The sequence below is a fragment of the Chionomys nivalis genome, chromosome 6 (assembly GCF_950005125.1).
Source record: "Chionomys nivalis chromosome 6, mChiNiv1.1, whole genome shotgun sequence".
Classification (NCBI taxonomy): Eukaryota; Metazoa; Chordata; class Mammalia; order Rodentia; family Cricetidae; genus Chionomys; species Chionomys nivalis.
Genome location: NC_080091.1, coordinates 86,989,716 through 87,009,469, shown reverse-complemented (window position 1 = coordinate 87,009,469; position 19,754 = coordinate 86,989,716). Strand labels below are relative to the sequence as shown.

Sequence of the window (19,754 nt, the reverse complement as noted above, 5' to 3'; positions counted from 1 at the left end):
CACAGTAAGTGAATTGTACTGGATCAGTAACCCAGGAGGAATGTGTCTAGGTTAAAATAAAAAAGACACTTCTTCATTATAAAAATATCAATAAATGCCAAGTAGAAGCAACTTCGTGACAGAGCTAAAAGTTTTATTATTTCAGTTAGGAACAATTCAGAGATCTACGCCCTGAAACGACAGTAGGAGGAACTCTGGGCAGAGGGGCATCATGGGGATATCACTGTAAGTTAAGAGTTTCATCTGTAGGAACAGAGAGCTGAAGCGGCTTCTAATCCACAGCACTGTTGCAATGAAGATGGGGAGATGCAAGGCTGGAGGCAACCACATCTGGGAGCAAGCCTGGAAAGTTGAAGCTCCCTCTGCCGAATGCCTGCCCCCCTTCCACCATCAAAGGAGCAAAAGCTGTTACAGCTTCTACGGCGGACGTGCATCCTGCCAAACTCAGCTTTTATAATGTACTGGAACTCCTTTTATGACACAAGCTGGCTTTTGTCAATGGACAGATGTTATTTTTAACCAGAAGCCTTTTTCTTTATTAACAAATTAGGAGTAAACATCACATTGGTGTGGCTGGAAGTGAACAGTCCATGTTGACAGCTCAGGGAAAAAACAGTGAACTCATGTTGCTGGGTTTGGTCTATTCCCTCACAACTACAAATGTCAGAGCTAGGATTTATAATGGTTCCTAGTCCTCTCCAGAAGTCCCCTTCCTACTTTTGTGAGGTTTTCAAGTAACTAATCATGCCTCCAGAGGATACCTCTGGCATCCTTCACAACCGAGAGAAACACCAGGTGATGCGCGGCCAAAACCAGAGGCTATACTCACGTTCACAAATAATTACAGGTAGAGTGAGCACAGTCTCAGAAAAGGAGGCAGTCTTCCTAAGCTACTCGGTCTTTTCAGAAGGAATGTGCCCCCTTCCTGATAGATCACAACTATTTCTAGAAAAACCCAGCATGTAGCAATCCCTTACTCTATTCCCTGAAACATCAGTGAACAAATAGGCCGTGATCAAAGGAGCAGCTTTGGAAGACGTAGCTAACTTGCAGCTTCCACAATTGACTCATGAGGACCACGCCCCATCACTATTGCCTTATGTTCAGTGCAGGACACAGACAGAATCCATAGCAGGAATACTGTCCCGAACTCTCTAAAATATTGTAATGTTGTTAAATTATTAAGTACAGGCTCTTTCTCATAGTAATGAGGTGATTACAACATGCAATATGTGCTAACTTATAAAATGTTAAGAGACAAGTATTATAATATTTAGATAACTAAAGCTCACATACTAGCTTTAGTCTTAGATCAAGAACTAAAAGGGACAAACTGATTTAGAGTTATTACTTCTTACTATCCTGAAGTGTCTTATCAAAACCCATTCTAGATACCTCTCGAAGTTGCCCTGAGCTTTGGCCACAATGTCAGAAATGTGAAGTCCTCCCTCTAGCATGAAGAGCAAATCTTTCCACTGCCCAAATTCCAAGGCTGCTAAATGGTAATAAGAAAAAAAAGTTCCTATATACGTCTCTGTGAATGGATATAAAGTGGACAGCAAGAAATGCACCTTCGAGATATTAGAAACATCACAAACACTACCTACACACACGACATCCAAGGCTGCTGTGTTTGCTTTGACACGAAAAGCCAAAGCCACCTTTACACAGACACCTGGCCAGCCTGCCATTCCCAGCCACAGTGCTACAACTGGAGGCCACAGTGGACCACAAGAAACAAAGTATAAGGAACCCCGTGAGCTTAGCTGGGAAAGTGACCTGAGAACCTCACTTCTGAGAGGGCCCAGAACAGTAAAACTGTTCCTCAGGAAGAGCAATAGTAGCACACACAGCATAACTCTCCTCCACACGAGAAAAATAAACATGAAAAGACGTGTGCAATGAAAGACTGTTCAAATGTTCCCGTAGAGCAACAGAACCGTGTGCATGTGAGAGCGCGTGTGCCCGTAGAGCAACAGAGCCATGTGCACGTGAGAGCGCGTGTGCCCGTAGAGCAACAGAACCATGTGCAAGTGAGAGCGCGTGTGCCCTTAGAGCAACAGAGCCATGTGCACGTGAGAGCGTGTGTGCCCGTAGAGCAACAGAGCCATGTGCACGTGAGAGCGCGTGTGCCCATAGAGCAACAGAACCATGTGCAAGTGAGAGCGTGTGTGCCCTTAGAGCAACAGAACCGTGAGCATGTGAGAGTGTGTGTGCCCATAAAGCAACAGATCCGTGTGGAAGCTAAAGTCCACCAAGGAGAAAAGGCTGGGTCTGTTACAGTGACTATACATTATTCCTGGGATTGACTTTACTGGATTTCACAGGGTGTAGCCATAGTAAACATCCTTGTGTTGTGTACACACACATACACAGACACACAAATACACAAACAAACAGAACAAAACAAAACAGCTAAGGAGAGTCTCTACTGGGTGATTACAGTTTACCGTGCTTCAGAGGGTAGCAAACAGATAAAATATTTCCTGGAAAAATATTAATATCTAAGGGTATATTTTTCAGATTACAGCCTGAAAATAGTTTTATGATATTGAATTACACCCCTTCACTTCTCTTAAATAAATGGCTTCGTTCCTCTTGCTCTCCAGATGACGCCATATTTCAACTCTAAATTAATACCTCCCTCTGGTACAGAAGAGAATGAAGAAAAAAATGAGGCAGACAGGAGGGGATGATAAGAGACACACAAATGGTCACAGTTTCAACTTTGTGTATGTGGATCACTGTTACACAAAAGGCCTTTAAAATGTTTTTTATTTGTAGTGTCTAAAGAAAAAAAGTATTAAAAACGAAAAAGTAAGAGCAATTTTCTTGAACATTTCTCGGCATGTCTTCTCTTTCAAGCCCCACAAAAGTTAGTGCAGAGACATACAGAAAGCCACTGGGGCACCAAGCTGGCCCCCGGCCATCCTCTGAGTCAGCGGCTTGCCAGGTGATTGCTCAGACAGAACTGCAAGACTCCGCTGGAATGTTACAGAAAACACCAATCACAATAATCCCATTAATTGCACCACAGCTGTGATGGCCTCCTTTCCAACACTATGCGGCCAACGTCTGCCCCAGGTATTTAAAAACGATGAGTGGGAGGATTCGTCCACGTGATCAGGAAGAGTGGCTGATCCTGAAGGGTTTCAGGACACTGGCTTCTCATTTCCTTCCTAACCTGGCTCAGAACAAACCCTGAACCTCTTGTCACTGTTGGTTAACCATGCTTAGACCGTCTGAGTCCACTGAGGGGAATCCATAGCCCTTCCTGTTCACGTGTAGAAAACAAGTCGCTTAACTCTGCCCTGGGACTCACAGGAAGCACAGTCCTCCCCCAAACTGGCAGTGACTTCCTGATGTCAACTCTGAAACTACGAATTCCTCCTTAACATCCTTCTCGGGACAAGTCGAAGTGAGGCGTTAGTGTCTCTCCAGCGCATCACGTGCTTTGGTCAAGCAGCTGACTCACTAAGGACAACTTCTAGGGTACAGAGCAGCAGACTGAGATGTGATTGCGACATAAACACGATGCACAATGGCTTGCTTAACGTAACGCGTGCAAATTTAAATGTTTGGAGAGATGACACATTCTACACGCGTCTATATGTTGACACATTCTACACGCATCTATGTGTTGGTCCATCTATTTGTGTGAGCCCAGCAAAAATTTTCAGGTAAGACAGAGGAAATGAAAATATCTGTGTCCTCTGAACCATTTACTAATTGTATCAATGTGGAAAAGGTATTTAGGCCCACTGTACCCATCTGTTAAATCCGAATACTGGAGTTTGCATACTAAAATAGTGGCCCTCAAGGAGAAACTAGCACATGGGCCAATCAATTAATATAACTGCCATTATTATTACTAGTCAAGTGACATGGAATTTGAGAGCATAAAGCATAAACAGGCACCATTTCAAAGGAAACCTCTCCCGTGCACTGAGTGTATTAACCTAAAGGAAGAGCGCTTTCCACCCTGTGACCCCTGGGGATGGGAGAGCAGCTTACCTGGTGGGCACAGGGACCTCAGTCAGGGCACCCAGCATGACAGCCTGCTGCAGCCGAACAAAGGCAATGAAAGGAGTATCCAAGAAGTCGACCTCCCCGACGAGCACGTTGGAAGCTTCTGCATCACGTGGCAGCTTTTTCATAAATTTATTCTTCAGCTGCATGGGAAGGGCCAAGAAAATACAATTTATTTCAAGAGAGAGAAGAGGAAGATAATATATCATATGCATTCCTCATAGGAAATCTCTTCAAATGGGTCTTCACACTTGGCCAGACACTTTTATATTACAATTAACCATTACATTATAGTAAACATTTATCTGTCCCTTCAAAAAATACCAAAGATGCAATAACATGGGATATATATTATACACACACATATATTAGTATGCAACATACCTCCATTAATCGATTTATTCAGTCACTCAATACACTACTGAGAATTTACTGACAATGATCTAAGTCAGAGGGCTAGCAGGAAAGAAAGACTCATTCCCTATCCCCTATTAGGTTCATATTACTTTGGGGGACATAAAATATGATTTGAATTAATGATAAGTACTAAGAAGGAAAATGGGATAGATAAGAAAGTACTATTTCTCAGCACTGCCGAGGAAGGCTTCTGAAGAAAGACATTTGACAGTGGAGAAAGGTTATAAGCCATGTGCAAAGACCTAGACTGAACCACCATACAAGCAACGGGATAATGGAAAGCCTTCGAACAGGAAAGAAGCTGGTGGCTAAAGAAGTAAGAAGTCGAGAGTGGGAAGCTAACAAGCAACAAGGAGACGAGACAACGAAGCTGCATGTACAATGGGGACCATGACATGGGTCACTGAAGGCCGCGAGAAAGAGTTTAAGTAGGTAGGAAGATGTCTCCTACATAATCTGAACATGACTTGGGAGCCATGGTATTGAAAGCCACAGAACAGAATAATACAACCCCAGTGTATTATACACTGTGTATAGGCTGCGAAGAGCACCAAGGCCCAGACGCTGAGCTACTTTTCCTTCTTCATAGAGACAGAAAGCACTGCAAAAGATAATGGGGAAGAAGAGGAAAGCTAGGGCTGTACCAACGGCCAGAGAGGAAAGGCTGAAATAATAACCAGGTATTAGCAGCTGCATCCTAGGCTAGGGGAGGTTCCAAAACGGTGACATGTTAGAGTGGATCAAAGAACCTGGCACAACAGCCATGCTGGGAAGTCTTGATAAGAGTAGGGACAGTGGGAATCAGGGAGCCAACTGAATGAACAATGTGAATCACGGAGCACAGACCATTATGTTAAAAACTAATGCTACAAAGAAAAGATGAGCCCCGGGGGTCTCGGTGGAAGGGAGTGCAAAATGGAAATAAGTTTAAAAGTGTGGCTATCTCAGCCCTGTAGAAGTGAACAGAATGAGCTAATGGAGGCAGATTGCTGCTATAGGAACGGTGGAGAATAACTACAAAAATAACTGCAAACCAAACATCCTGGAACTACCGAGCAGGGGTGGTATCTGTATCACAGATAGAAGAGTCAACTGTACACAGGAGCACAGCTTACAATCCTCCCAAGAAAGCAGACTGGATGAGTTTGAACGTGGGTGATTCGAGAGACTGGCTAGGTGGGGACGAGGGCTTCTGAGGATTCGTATTTCTGCAGTGAACCAAAAGTGAGCTGGCGGTGAGGGGGAGGGAAGGGTTTGGAGAATGAAGGGGAGTGTGAAGCCATTTTCTCTCTCAGAGAAGGCTGCTGGACACGGTCGATCTGAAAGCTTGTCTAATACGTATCATTCATTTATACAGTTCAAGGGAATTACTCCAGCAACAATGGATGGATAAAGATAAGAACTTGAAAAGAACACACAAAAAGTGTTCTGATAAACACTTTTAACCCATTATGTCTTACCCTTCAAGTCAAAAGCACCAGTGAGTTTAGATTATTGCTAAGACGGGAAGAGGCAGGCATGGCTCAATATCCCAAATTAGTAAGAAGGCTGTGTCAACATTTTCCTTGCAACCTCTACTTAAGAGTTTCTTAACTGGGGAAAATATACAGCATGGAAACAGATCTCTAGTGCTCTAGACCCTCCATCACCTTCATCATCACCGCATGCGAAGGCAGTCCCGAGGTCAGAGAGCAAAAAAGCTAGGACCAAGACACTGGGAATCCAAATAAATATACAGACAAAGCAAAGCAGAGTGCATATCCTCAGATATCAGCAACATAGTTACACTAGGCTGTATGGAATTTTCCAAAACATCTACCACTCAACACACATAAACTGTATTAAAATTATATTATAATGCCATTTATAAGAAAGCTGTACCAAACTAAAGATACTTGCTAACTGAAAGAAATAAAATTCTGAATACAAATACAACATGCTTTCTCTCACATCTCAGATATGTGATCTTGATGTAAATTTTATACACACACATGCATACATGTATATAAAAATAAAATGAAAAATATAATAAGGACATGGTCTAAATGGAGGGAGAGAGGGACTCAGAGGCTATAAAAGGAGGAAGACAAATCACTGCATCTTCTGTCGAATGCGCATAGGGATTTCATAGACCCAGATACATATACATATATGCGTGATAGTGCCATGAAAGCACAAAGGGGGGTTTGTTAGGGGATGGGAAGAGACCACCAAGAGGGAGGAAAGACAGGACAGTTGGGGGCTGCATAGATGCAAAGGACAATGGCACAGATATATGAAAAGATAATGAAACCCCATTATTTTGTACACTAAAAAGATGTTTTTAAGTACTTTTTAAACACAGATATGAAAACAGCAGCCCCATAAAAGGTCTACTACCACCAGGCAGTCAAAATTCTTATCACCTAGAAAGTTAATGAATGGCTCCCAATCATACAAAGCAGACAGGAGTATGGCTGAGTGGGCCACACACAGGCAAAATAAAGCCTCAAACTCTTTCCAAACTAGGCCTTCTTTATGGACACAGAACACAATGCACATAAGCATCTGACTGCACACCCATTCTCTTCTTTAGACTCCTGACGACAAGTAGCCAGGCGTGCTGACTGCAATCCCCTGTGGTTACTGTACTTATGGCTGTCTGAACACAGCTTGCTCTACCATCTCAGCCCACTTCCTTGGAACTTCAGCAGTCATTTCTGAATCATACTTACGTTGGATGTTTCGAGGAAGGTAAGAGCAGCCCAGCCCGTTGGGAATAAACTCATTTTACACATAATTCATTTGTAATAAATACTAAGAGCGGAAGAAATGGATTCTGTAGCAATGAAAATCAGATCAATAGACCATCAAACTGTCCAGAGAAGTTATAGAAGCTTTTAGGGCTCAACTGCAACAACTGTGTAGCTCACAAAACACGTAGAATGCTAGCCTGCTGAACACCTAACCGTGTCCACTGGGAGTACTGCATTCCTTGGATGATCTTTGTGGCACTGACTTCCTTCCTGGCTTGCCATTTTTTGCCTCTGTTCCCCAGCAATTAATGAAGGCAGTCAAAACAGATGTGTCGGGAGCCAGGCCATCTCATCCCTGTACTCAGCACCCTCTATTAGCTGCCATTTCATCAAGAGAACTCCCAAGCCCTAGCATCATCTAGAGGCCAGAAACCCCACGCCCTGATTTCCTTCCATTTTTTCCTGGTCTTTGCAGTAGCAACCATTCCGTGTGCTCACCCACATGCCCCTGGCCTGCTCAGCACATGCCCTTCCGTCACAGCTGCTATTTCCCTCTACCAGAAGGTCTGCAGGGCTCCCTTCCTCAGAAGGCTCGCTTCAGTATATACTACGAGCCCCTCTCTCAGTAGAGAGAGGTTCCCTACTCATGTGAGTCGAGCTGTCAACTTCCTCTCTCCACAAACATTCCCCCTTCCTCTCTCTGCCTTGACTGCTGTTCTCTGTACTTATTGAACCTACCATATGGACCTCTAATCTTCACTACCTACCTCCCCACCCCAATATCAGCTCCCTAGAGGTGAAATGGTCACCTAATGTGCTCAGCGTTACGTTCCCTAAGCCTCGAAGAGAACCCGAGAAGAAACGTTAACAGCTGCCTAATGAATGAAAGAAAATATTATTTCCACCCTTCTCCTTTCCCTTCCTTATTTTTACTTTTACATATTTTTACTTTGTTCCAGTTCAGATGTCTATGTGCATGTGTATATATGTTTGTTTCCATGTATATGGGCATTTAAGGGTGTGTGTATGCATGCAGGGGCCAGAGGCTGATGTTGTTCATCCATATAATCCATGCAACTCTCTCCCTTAGTTTGATCTTTCAATAAAATCCAGATTATGCCAACTTGGTTAGTCTCACTAGCCAACTTACTCTGGTAATCCCCCCTCTGAGCCTCCTGGGGAGGAATGATAAGTTGATGGAGGTGGGTCTTGTATCTTATCTGTTGCTTTCATTGGTTAATTAATAAAGAAACTGCTTGGCCTCTGATAGGGTAGAATTTAGATAGGCGGAGTAAACAGAAGAGAATGCTGGGAGAAAGAAGCCGAGTCAGGAGTCGCCATGATTCTCCCACTCCAGACAGACACAGGTTAAGATCTTTCCTGGTAAGCCAGCTCGTGGTACTACACAGATTATAGAAATGGGTTAATCTAGATATGAGAGCTAGCCAGTAAGAGGCTAGAGCTAATGGGCCAAGCAGTGTTTAAAAGAATACAGTTTCCGTGTAATTATTTCGGGTAAAGCTAGCCGGGTGGCGGTGGGAAGCAGCCCTGCCGCTCATATTACAACAATAAGTGGGCTCCCCCACCCACCTCTTTGGCTCAAAACTCTAGACCTCATGCTTCTACAGAAAGTGTTTAACCAGTGAGTCATCTATGCAGGCCTCCTCTTTCTTTAGGAAGTCAGTCAGTCAAGTCCCATCGGGCCACAAAGGTAAACAAAAGGCCTCGATATGGGCTACTGTTAATAAAGTCCTTTCCTAACAAGAACGACTGAAAAGGGGGATACATGCACGATCCAAATGAGAAAAAAAGAATGCTTTTGTTACAAAACTTGTATTTAGGTGTGTTAAAACCAATATCCTGCCGTTAGTAGTGGTTGTGCCCTACCATGTTGGAAGGAAGGTCTCAGGACCATCACCCGAGGGAAAGGTGAGGTCAGAACCAAAAGCCACACAAAAGCTGGAGAGAAATGGGTGGAGAGAAGGAGAACCACGACCCTAGTCCCAGTTTTTCAGGCCTGCAGCCCCTCTAAGAATCCTGCCCCAGTTAGGAAGCCACTGAATCCCCCTTCAGGCTTCGACAACTTTGGAAGAGCCCAGCTCCAACAGTGTGTCTGACAGATGAGCTGAGGAGTACCGGGTTACATAAAACTGAAAAGGCTTCTGTACCACAGCCAATCTTAGCAACATTAATAAGCCTGTGGGCTTCGTCTCCCGCGGGAAGATGTAGCATATTACGGCATGAGATCCAGTCACAAAATGTTGCCTTGGATAGAAAGGCTTTCCTCTTTCATCCAACCCCACTCTCTTATTCAAAATGTCTAGACACCTGCAACACTCAGGGCATAACGGCAAGCACTGTGGGGAACAGACAGATCCCACCCTCCTGAAATTCACATTGTCACGAAGAAGCAGATTCAGAAATAGCTGTACTGAAAGAAGACACATAAATAACGTGAAAGTTATTTTACAGTGGGAAGTCACAAAACACAGTAAACACACCCAGTCACAAGGTTCAAGGAAGGTGCCTCTCTGAGTCAAAGTTAAAAAATCTACCCCATGCTACTGACTTGTCAAGTACTGACTCATATGGTATCTTTTTAAGGGATGCAACAATATCTGATAAAGGAAAATGTAATGGCTGAAATATGAAAGCCAATTCCGGGCTGATACATACAATAAACTTTGAACAATCATAAAAGACTAAGAGAAAATTGCACATATTAAACAGTAAGGCATCACGGAAGGCAATAACAGACCAGGAGAAAAAGAACAAAATGCAAGGCTTAAAAATTGGGCTGAAAGTCTCCCAATAAAATCATCTGGATTGAATTCCAAAGACAAAGTCTGACACATTCCTTCCTTATAGGTCATTAGTTGTTTCTCTGAGGGAATGCCCTGGCTGGAGTGTATGCAGGGGTCAAATACAAGAACACACACAGTGCAGAGAAATCCCTTTAGCTAACCTTGATTTCACAGAAACGAATCCCAAACAGCTGTCTTTGGAGCTATAATCACCAAAATATACTTTGGCTAGCTCAGCAATTCTGTGCTCTCTCTCTCTCTCTCTCTCTCTCTCTCTCTCTCTCTCTCTCTCTCTCTCTCTCTCTCTCTCTCTCAGCTCCTTTGCCAGATTTTAATATGAGCAATGCATCCAGATGTGTGCATACTTTGAGTTAGCTTTTAATGTATTCTTTCCTCCGTAATAAGATCTTGCCCAATTTCTTAGACCTCTACAGCTTGCCCTCTGCTAGGAATGCTTACTCTTTCTTAAGCATCCTTCCTGTTACAGAGATTTTTATGAAGGTAGTGAATATGGCACAGGGATGCCAAGAGACTGGAAGTTCTGAACAGATAACGCAGAAGAAAGTGTAGACATGGCGGAATGACGGATCTGCTCCAAGATGGGAACAGTGTTCATTCACAAAGGACAGCAGCCCACAGCTCACTGAAACGGTCAAATCTTCACTCACCACTCAGAGCTTGGGTTTTCCTATCCTCTTGCAGGAAAAGTTGTTTCAATAGTTAAGTTTCGCAGATGGCATCCATCACAATATAACCCTAATCACTCTTCATTATAACCACTGATGAACAGCAGGCCCTGGAACCCCCTTTGCCCCGTGCTCACCCTAACACATGACCTCTGAACAGATCCCATCAACCACATCCTCTGAAAAGTGGCGGGTATGAAAACTTTTCTTTTTTGCCAGGGGGTGGTGGTACACGCCTTTAATCCCAGCACTCGGGAGGCAGAGGCAAGTGGATCTCTGTGAGTTCAAGGCCAGCCTGGTCTGCCGAGCAAGTTCCAGGACAGGAACCAAAGCAACAGAGAAACCCTGTTTCAAAAAACCAGAAACCATAACCAAAACCAAAAACAAACAAAACCTTCCTTTTTATCCCCCACCATTATTGCCTTAAAATAATTACATCTAGGAAAGTGTGGTTTCTCAATTTACCCCTCCTCAAGTCCACATATTGAAACTGTCCTGTCTACCTATGCAAAAAAAAAAAAAAAAAAAAAAATTCTTCTTGGAATTGCTATTAATGTTTCTCTTTCTGTCCTCATTTTTTTTGGTTTTCTGGTTATTGTCTTGTTTTCTTTCGGGAATTTCCAGCTGTAATTCTTCCCTAAACAAAATGACCTGGCAAGCTCAACATCATTGTCCATGACCCTGGTGCCACATCCTTCCGTGCAGATGATTTCTGTGCAGTGGTCAGGTAGTTACCATGCCTGCTGTTTGCTTCTGATTTTCTCCGCTTGTCACATTATCATGGCATACTTGTCAGAAGTACCTCTTTTCAATCTCAAATCTTAAACCTATATATATAATAACCCTGCATTTGCATCCCACTGGGATATTCTTAAGAAAAGCCTAATATACTATGTTATAATTGTCTTTTTCAGAAATTTACCACTTAAGGAATACCAAAGAATGGGGGGAAAACCTAGGCATAACAGTCATTTGTGAATTACTGTGTTCTCTGAGAATGCATCTACTCACTCTATGTAAAAATTAATTGTTATGACAAAAAAAAAAATCCCTACGGTCTAATCATTTTAACGTGTTCTGCCTCTGCCCATTACCTGCAGAGACGTGCCCTAAAAATGGGCACGTTTGTTGCTTTCTCTTACAGCAAAGCAACAGACTGGAAAGAAACAACTCCAGATGTTCATCTATGTGACTGATTAGGAGACTGTCTCTGTGTCATGGACTCAGTTATATGTCTCTGCCGCAATAGTGACTATCAACCTAGGTATTCTCATAACTTAGATTCTGTATGGCTGTTGGAAATTAGTAGTTATATATTTAGTTCACTGCATAGAGACACAGCTACCTGTGAGTATGATTCCAAACTGATGTGGGATTTCCCTCTGTATGCTATGAATATGTTTTTATTGCCATTGGCTAATAAAGAAGCTGCTTTTGGCCAATGGTTTAACAGAATATAGCCAGGCTGGAAAAGATAGATGAGTAGGCAGAGTCAATGAGATGCCATGTAGCTGACGCAGGAGACAGATGCCTGAAGCTGGGCGGAGCCTTACCAGTAGGCCACAACCATGGGGCGCTACACAGAAAAACAGAAATGGGTTCATTTAAGATGTAAGAGCTAGCTGGAAACACTTAAGCTATTGGCCAAACAGTACTGTAATTAATACAGTTTCTGTGTGATTATTTTGCGTCTGGGCAGCCAGGAAACGAAAAAGCAGTCTCTGCCAACACCACACTAAATACTTGCAGGGCCCATTTCAACTTACATGTCAACCAAAAGCAAAATAAATGATATTTGAAGGAAGATAGCATCATCTGTAATAGCAAACTCTCTTCCCAGTGGTATTTAGTCAGAAATTACCAGGCTTATTAGTGGATCAGATCAACTGATTGGTATGCAAGAGAAACAAACAGAAATTGGCCACAGCCTTAAAGTAGAGCTACCGGGCAAAAGCTCTAAGACAGAAGCTTCAAAAAGACTTTATAACATCTTAAATTACTGACTATAAGATGTAGGATTGCAGCACCATGTATTATAAAGGCAAAATAGTCGTCTTAGAGCTATTCAAATATAGAATGTAGCCAAACCGGTACACTAACTAAAATCCATGGCCTTAATGAAAAGCCTTTTAAAAGAAAGGTGAAGATTTAAAGATCTATGTGTGTACATCAAGGGGAATAAAACAATACACAACGGCTTGGATATGTGGCTCAATGACAGGACACATACCTAGTGAGCACAAAGTCTTGGGCCTGATCCACACACACACACACACACACACACACACACACGTAATAAATGAAACAAACAAAATAGCCTGTGAACTTTAGGGAAGGCAAAAGGAAACAAATGATAATTTAAAAATCAATAAAATGGAAAACAAGCAAATATATAAAGCCTATTGGTTATATTTTATGATTTGACAGGTATCATCTTAGCTCACTTGTCTAAGGAGGTAAAACAAGCTCTTTCCTGAGAGTTCATAAAATCTAAACTGTTCACCATCGCTTACAATGTAACTGGCACTTACCATCTACAATGCAGTCTGAGGGTTCCAAAATACACAAAATCTGAGCGCACCCAGAGCCACTAAGTCAACGAACGCGCCCTGAAGGCTGTGTGGCTCTACTTTTACTTTGTAAAACACTCCTCAACTTCTGTCTTTCCATTTTTAAAAAATACAACTTCAAAGTGAAAACAATTGCCTGAAGGTGAAAATTTGATTTTACAATTTTTCTTTCCAAATTTAGAGATCTCACCGCCATTAATGCAAATGAGACTGCAAAGTGACATGTTTACAAATGGCTATCAAGCTAAATATAACGAACACTAAGTGGGTCTGATTTCCTAAACAGGAAGAAATTTCAAGCAATGACCTCATTTAAGGATCTGAATCTCTAAGTCATATTTTGTGTCTGGTATTATATAAAAAAATAACACTGTTAAACACGCGTTTAGCTTTTAGTAATTTTAAAGTATGTATGTTACTTTAATTGAATTCTTAGAGATAACTTATGAAAAATGCATTCTATCATTTTAAAGATGCAGAAGACTGAGATCCAAAAGATGTAAGCATCCCCGTTAAACTCAGAATACTAAGTGACTAAGCCAGGACTTGAATACAGACCGTCTGCCCAGGTCACTGTGTGGTAAACTTCTTACACGTCTCACTGATATATTTGACAACCTCAATTTTAGAAGCTCTTGACCTAAAACTCTCTGAGCCTTTCATGTAACAAACCAGAGCTGAACCATCTGCACGAATAACCTTTAAAAAATCATGACGAACACATTTGAAAATATTAATAGTATTGAAGTGCATAAAATAAATGGCTCAGAGAGAGAAGCTGGGGTGAAGAAAGCCAAAGTGCAGAGAATAGTACTTGGAAAGGGTTAAAGGAAAAAGAAGAACCTGCAAATTCTGGGTGCTGAGGTGGGGGATTTTTTTCCAAAGTTCTTTTACTTCCTTATAGGTCATAAACTTCACAAATCGTAAATAGAGGTTATCCACTCTATGTCTCAAGAATGAACTTGAGACACAGATTATTCTGTGTGGTAGGAGGTTCCCACCGTCTGCATCCCTGCTTCCTCCTTATATGCTACCGTTCCAATTACACCTCCTCACACTAGTCTGGTGCTTAAGTCTGGACCTGATTTCCTCCTTCTCCTCAGACATTCCCTACTCTGTCCGCTGTGATTGTATTTGGCACAAAGCACCACTGACAAACTGTCTCTGACTCTTACTAGACCATAAGCATGTTAAAGAAGACAAAGTATCTCTAAAAAAAAAAAATCACTTCTGTTTTTGTTTTTTTGTTTTTTTTTTTTTTTGCTTGTTTGTTTGTTTGCTGGGCAGTGATGGTGCACTCCTTTAATCCCAGCACTCAGGAGGCAGAGACAGGTGGATCTCTGTGAGTTCATAGCCAGTCTGGTCTACAGAGCACGTTCCAGGACAGGCTCCAAAACTAGACAAAGAAACCCTTACTCAGGAGGGAAAAAAATCACATTATTATTCAACTTTGCTTCCCTGGTCTTTGTTGTCCAAGCCCTGAAGTAAGTGCTCAGGAAACATTTAACACAAAATTCCAGGTTAATTAATTAATCCTGCGTGAGTAATCCTAGGTTATAGAGTCAGAATCCTTTACAGAGGCAAGTATGAAATGGAGCCGGATAGACGGTGTACCCCTGGGTGCTAGCACACTGCAGGAGGTAGGTCTTCGGTAATAAAGTAAAGGTGTTTTTGTCGTTCCAGAATAGGTAACCATGCATTGCCAACCATGACCCAATGTCTTTCTTTAATTCCTGCAGAAGCACGTGCTATATCTTGCTGGAGTTTCTTCTAAGCTTTGGAAAGGGGTCCTTGTCTTTGGAGCCCACCTACAAAATTATTTCCTTCTTCACTTAAGATTTAAATATCATATTATTAAGATGGGAATGTACCTTTGTTAGCCAAAGACACAAGGACTTCAACAATTATTTGTAAATTTCTGATGGTAATAATGACAATGATTACTAATTTTCTTTCTTATTAATGATCACAAGCCATGCAGTGAGTCAGGAACGCCTCATGCATCATTCTGCCAATTTTGCAAACCAGCCATCATTTCTGGCCCCATTTGTCCATGAAGAAAGTGAGGTGTGGAGACTACAGTCCCTTGCGTGAGATCACGAAAGGAGAAAAGGCTAAGCCAAGAGTCCGGTCAAAGGCTAGCTGTCTACCATCTTTTAATCGGACAGAGCGGTCAGCAGCTCTGAGCTTTTCCCCACAAAAGGCAGACACCTTGGACAAATTGCTTCATTTCTTTAAGCTGGGTTTCCTCATTTGTAAAGTGGGGTCCCCAAAGACTACCTGGGAAAGCTGTTAAGAGGAGTAAAGGAGGTTACATTCGAGTGCTCACGCATATCCAACATAGCCTGTGAAGAAATGCAGCAACTCTGAATCAAGACAGCCTCAACAGTGCCCAGAGAGTGAAACCATTGCAGGGGAAGCAGAAGGTAGACTAGACACAATGCCTAGGTAAAGGAGCTGAAGAAGGAGACAGAGCCTTGAAGGGAGTACCACATGGGGACTGGAAGCCTAATATTCCTCAATGGAAAAGGTGAACACTGCAGCAACCTTGGTGATTCAGACCCTTAAGTAACATCTGACTGACACTCAACAGACATCTGTGTGGCTGACACCCAACATACCTGTGCCCTTATTGAACCTAAAGAACAGTTGCTAATAAAAACAGAGTTAGCTTCTTCATCTGCAGACAGCACTGCACGTCAAGTATTATGCTACAATGGAGCCGCTTATAGGATTGTGCCAGAGTTAGAAAAATAGATATCCTGAAAATGGTGACTTTGGAACTGCAAGATGGTCTTAACATAACCCTCAAAAACCCAGAAAGAGGTGATGGGCAAAATAAAGCTTTTCTTTCCAGAAGGAATAAAATAAACCACTGCTTGCACATCTTCAATTTAAATTCAAATTTTGAAGAGAAAAGTGATCCCTCAGTTTGGAGCTCAGACTTAAAGATGAGTAACTATTGTTTGGAAACTCCCCAGGGAAGTTACTCATGCCAGATGTATACATTCATGAGTTTTGACTTTGAAAATAATGTATTTATTCTCCCATGATGGGTTTACCACATCAGATGGACTGAAGGCTGAGGTGAGCGTGGGTGGTTCAATGCGAGTACTGTATAAAATAAATATAATCCCTCATGATGACGGCACCATTGTATTTATCTGAATTCCCTCAGAATGGCACACATGTCCTTGAACAACTGTGCTCAGCAAAGCAAAGTAGGAGAAATCCTTTATTTCTAATTCTGGATCTACCTATTAATATCTAAAAGGCAGCATTTGTTAATAGTCTTCCCGCTTTCACCCCCAAAAGAAAGGTTTTCAACACAGGGTTCTTTTCATTGCCCGGCAACCTCTAGCTGTCATGAAGGAAGAAAGGTTGCACAGGGAACAACCAGAGGAAGTCAAAACAAACAAACACAATTAACATTGTGGGGTTGGTGACTTTAGGAGAAAATTAGAGTTTAAGGAGAAATGGTTTACATGTATTCTCCTCTGCACACACCCCACAGGGCACCTAATAAAACACACAGACGATTCTGTCAGAAACAAGACGTCCCAGGCATGAAAGGTGGGAGGGGAGACATCAGAGGCAATGCAGGCAACCAAGAGTTGAAAGTTAATAGCTTAGGAAAACAAACACCCACGCAGAATGCTTTTCTTGTGAAGAAACCGAAAAAAATCACTGTCCCAAATATCACCTGACCTTGGCCGACCCAGAACAGCCCACATATGCAGCAAAGTTTTGCCTGGGCCCCATATAAACCTCAGAGCTGAGGCTTCAGACCTCACGGCTGCTACTGTACTTTTTTCTACCTGCAGCCCCCTCACTCAGAACAAAGAGTAGCAGCAGCTTCTAATGTGGGGTCCCTGTTGAGGTTGCAGGGGGTTCATGGGCACATTCAAGTTACTTGTAATTTTGAGCCTGTATCTCATAGCACATTTTTAACTAGTTTAATCATAAAAGGATCACAAATGGATCCTTGATATGAAATGCTTAAATATCAAAGTCATGTAACTAAAAATGTGCTCAATGAAAACCAATACTATTCCTCTCTAAGGATGAGAGATGTACAGCCTTCAAACTAGAAGAGTTTTGTACCTCAAGGAATGAAAAATGTGGTTTTTTTTTTTTTTAAGTACTGGGGGATGGGAGCCACAGAACACCATGGTCAGGAAAACCTACCTCTGTCCCCTAAATGTATCAATGGTAAGAGAATCTTTCCCTCTTACTCCTACTCAGAAGATTCTGAAACTGGAAGGGACCTGGGAGAACTCGTTCCTGGCTTTCTTGGGACCCAGAGAAGTACCAGAGGCCTTCTTCACGGTCACACTCTTAAAAGAACAGACAGTCGCTTGAGCCCACCCCCAATCTTTTCCCACTGAGAGAAGAAACAACTGAAATGATAACCTATTAAAAATGCCTTTGGAAAGAAGTCAATGGTTAAATGTGGGAGTAATTCCAGTCATCAGTTCTCACGAGGCAACAAAAATCAGATGTCGGGCTGATAAGTCCACCTAACTCCTCAACTGTGTGTGAATGGATGTTCTAATACCAAAAGATTCGAGTTTAACAAGAACTTGTCAATCAACATCTGTGGGGGGAGGGGGGAGGAGAAAAGTGTACTATCTATTGCCTTCCAAATGGCTACTGTCAATTCACTCAGTCCTGTCCTCTGTGAAACATTGAAGCCAGGTCTTTCCAGGGCTCAAATGCACCAAGCGGCCATATGGCCCCAGAACAGCACTTCCAACAGGCAGCTGTATGGCTATAATTAAATCTGTAGTAGTCGTGCTATTATTTATTCAGCAGGCTTTTTTTTTCATGTACTCTTCACCAAGGTCTCCAAGAACATGTACCAAATTAGAACAATAGAGAGCAGTGACAACGTGAGAAAGAGGCACTGAGGGAGGAGTTTGTTTCTGACAACCAGAAACCCCGTGAAGGAGTTTCCCTAAGAGCTTCTCACTCTTCTGTGCTTAGGGCTGAAGCCATCGGCAGTGACAGTCCCCTGAGTCTATGAACACTGAGTCTGTGGGTCTCCTTGATTCCTTTGTTCTGCCTCGTGTGCGTGCATGTGTGCGCACGTGTGCCCATGTGTGTTACGGTTGAGATCAGAGGTCAATCTCAGACATTGATTTTTCTCCTTCCATTTTGTTAAGACAGGCTGCTTGTTGCTGCATGCCCCAGACTAGCTGGCCTCTGAACTTCCAGGAATGTCTCACTCTCTACTTCCCATGTCACCACAGGAACACTGGATTACAGACATGCATTATCAAGTCCCAAAGAGACAAAATTTACAGAGAAATAGAAAGTGAGTGTAAGCTGTCTATAGGGAAGGGCATTGTAGCTGAAAGAAACAGCTCAGGCAAAGACCCAGGCAGGAAAGGCAGGGGCACAGCATCAGGGCAGGGAGACTTCCCTGTGGCTGTCATAATTCAAGAACCTGCATGTCTGAGGGAGAGAGATCCTAGGTGGGAGATGTAGAACTCTGAATGTCACTCTGGGCTTTCACTGTGATGATAACAGTCATCAGTGAGCAACATGTCTGCACACTCCTTCAGTACACAAGCCTGCCACACATATTCAGTATATTCTCAGGCATCTTTGTCGGCTTCCTGTGTGTTGTAGCTTAAACATCACAGTGGTTTATATGAATGTAAAAATAATTCCTAGCGTCCTGTCATCGATTGGCTAGTGGCTTGTTACTGTTGAGAAAGCAGGAAAGGAGAACGTGCCATGAGAATGAATCTCGCCTATCTGGAGGCACAGAACAACTTAATGCAGAATCCTACTAGACTGTGCCCCATCCCAACACAAACAGAAGCACACCAATGTTTCACTTGGCTACTTTCTCTTGAAGCACTCAAAAAACAAATAGAAATACTGTCTCGATCTTGCTCCATCTTACACAGGCCATGTTCCTACTCAGTCCACTTCTGGACTTTCAAGAAAGCAGGGGAGGAGGTGGAGATAAGTGGTTGGTATTTGTTTTGGCTATCCTTTGATGCTGGGGCTGGAACCCTGGTCTTCCTGTACGCTAGGCAGGTGGTCTACCATCAGAAAAATCCCGAGCATGTCTTCAGCTTTATTCTGCCTGTACTTTACCCCCATCTCCTTTTATTGTCACAGGAGACAAAGACATGATGGTTTATTTTTAACTAATGTTTTTGTAAAGCTCAAAGGGATAAGGACTACACAAAATCTCGAGTAAACAATAGAAAGCACACTTTGAATCAGCATCCCAGAGATGAAAAAACCAGAACCTTCTGCACCATCAAGACAATAATCTCTACCAGCACCTCTCTACTAGCAAGAAAACTAGGGAAGGTTCCTAACCTCTTCCCCATTAATGTGAATCCTCTCCTATCTTTCCACACTCAAGTATTACAAGCTCAGAGCAGGAAAGAGCTGAACTGAAGCCAGGCTAGCCCACTTCATAGGTTAGATTATGAAGCGTGTGCACATGCGCACGCGCGCACTCACACACACACAAACAGGCAGTGTATA

The 19,754-nt window shown here is 42.6% G+C and overlaps 1 protein-coding gene across 4 annotated transcripts in view; it reads right to left on the bottom strand.

Moving 5' to 3' along the window:
* Slc4a4 (solute carrier family 4 member 4) overlaps nt 1–19,754 on the bottom strand; it is a 420,169-nt gene that overhangs the window by 111,630 nt on the left and 288,785 nt on the right. For all 4 annotated transcript variants that reach the window (XM_057771897.1, XM_057771894.1, XM_057771895.1 and 1 more), the window contains one exon: nt 4,015–4,172. In XM_057771897.1, the coding sequence (XP_057627880.1) occupies nt 4,015–4,172 (158 nt within the window). The remainder of the gene's footprint in view (nt 1–4,014; nt 4,173–19,754) is intronic.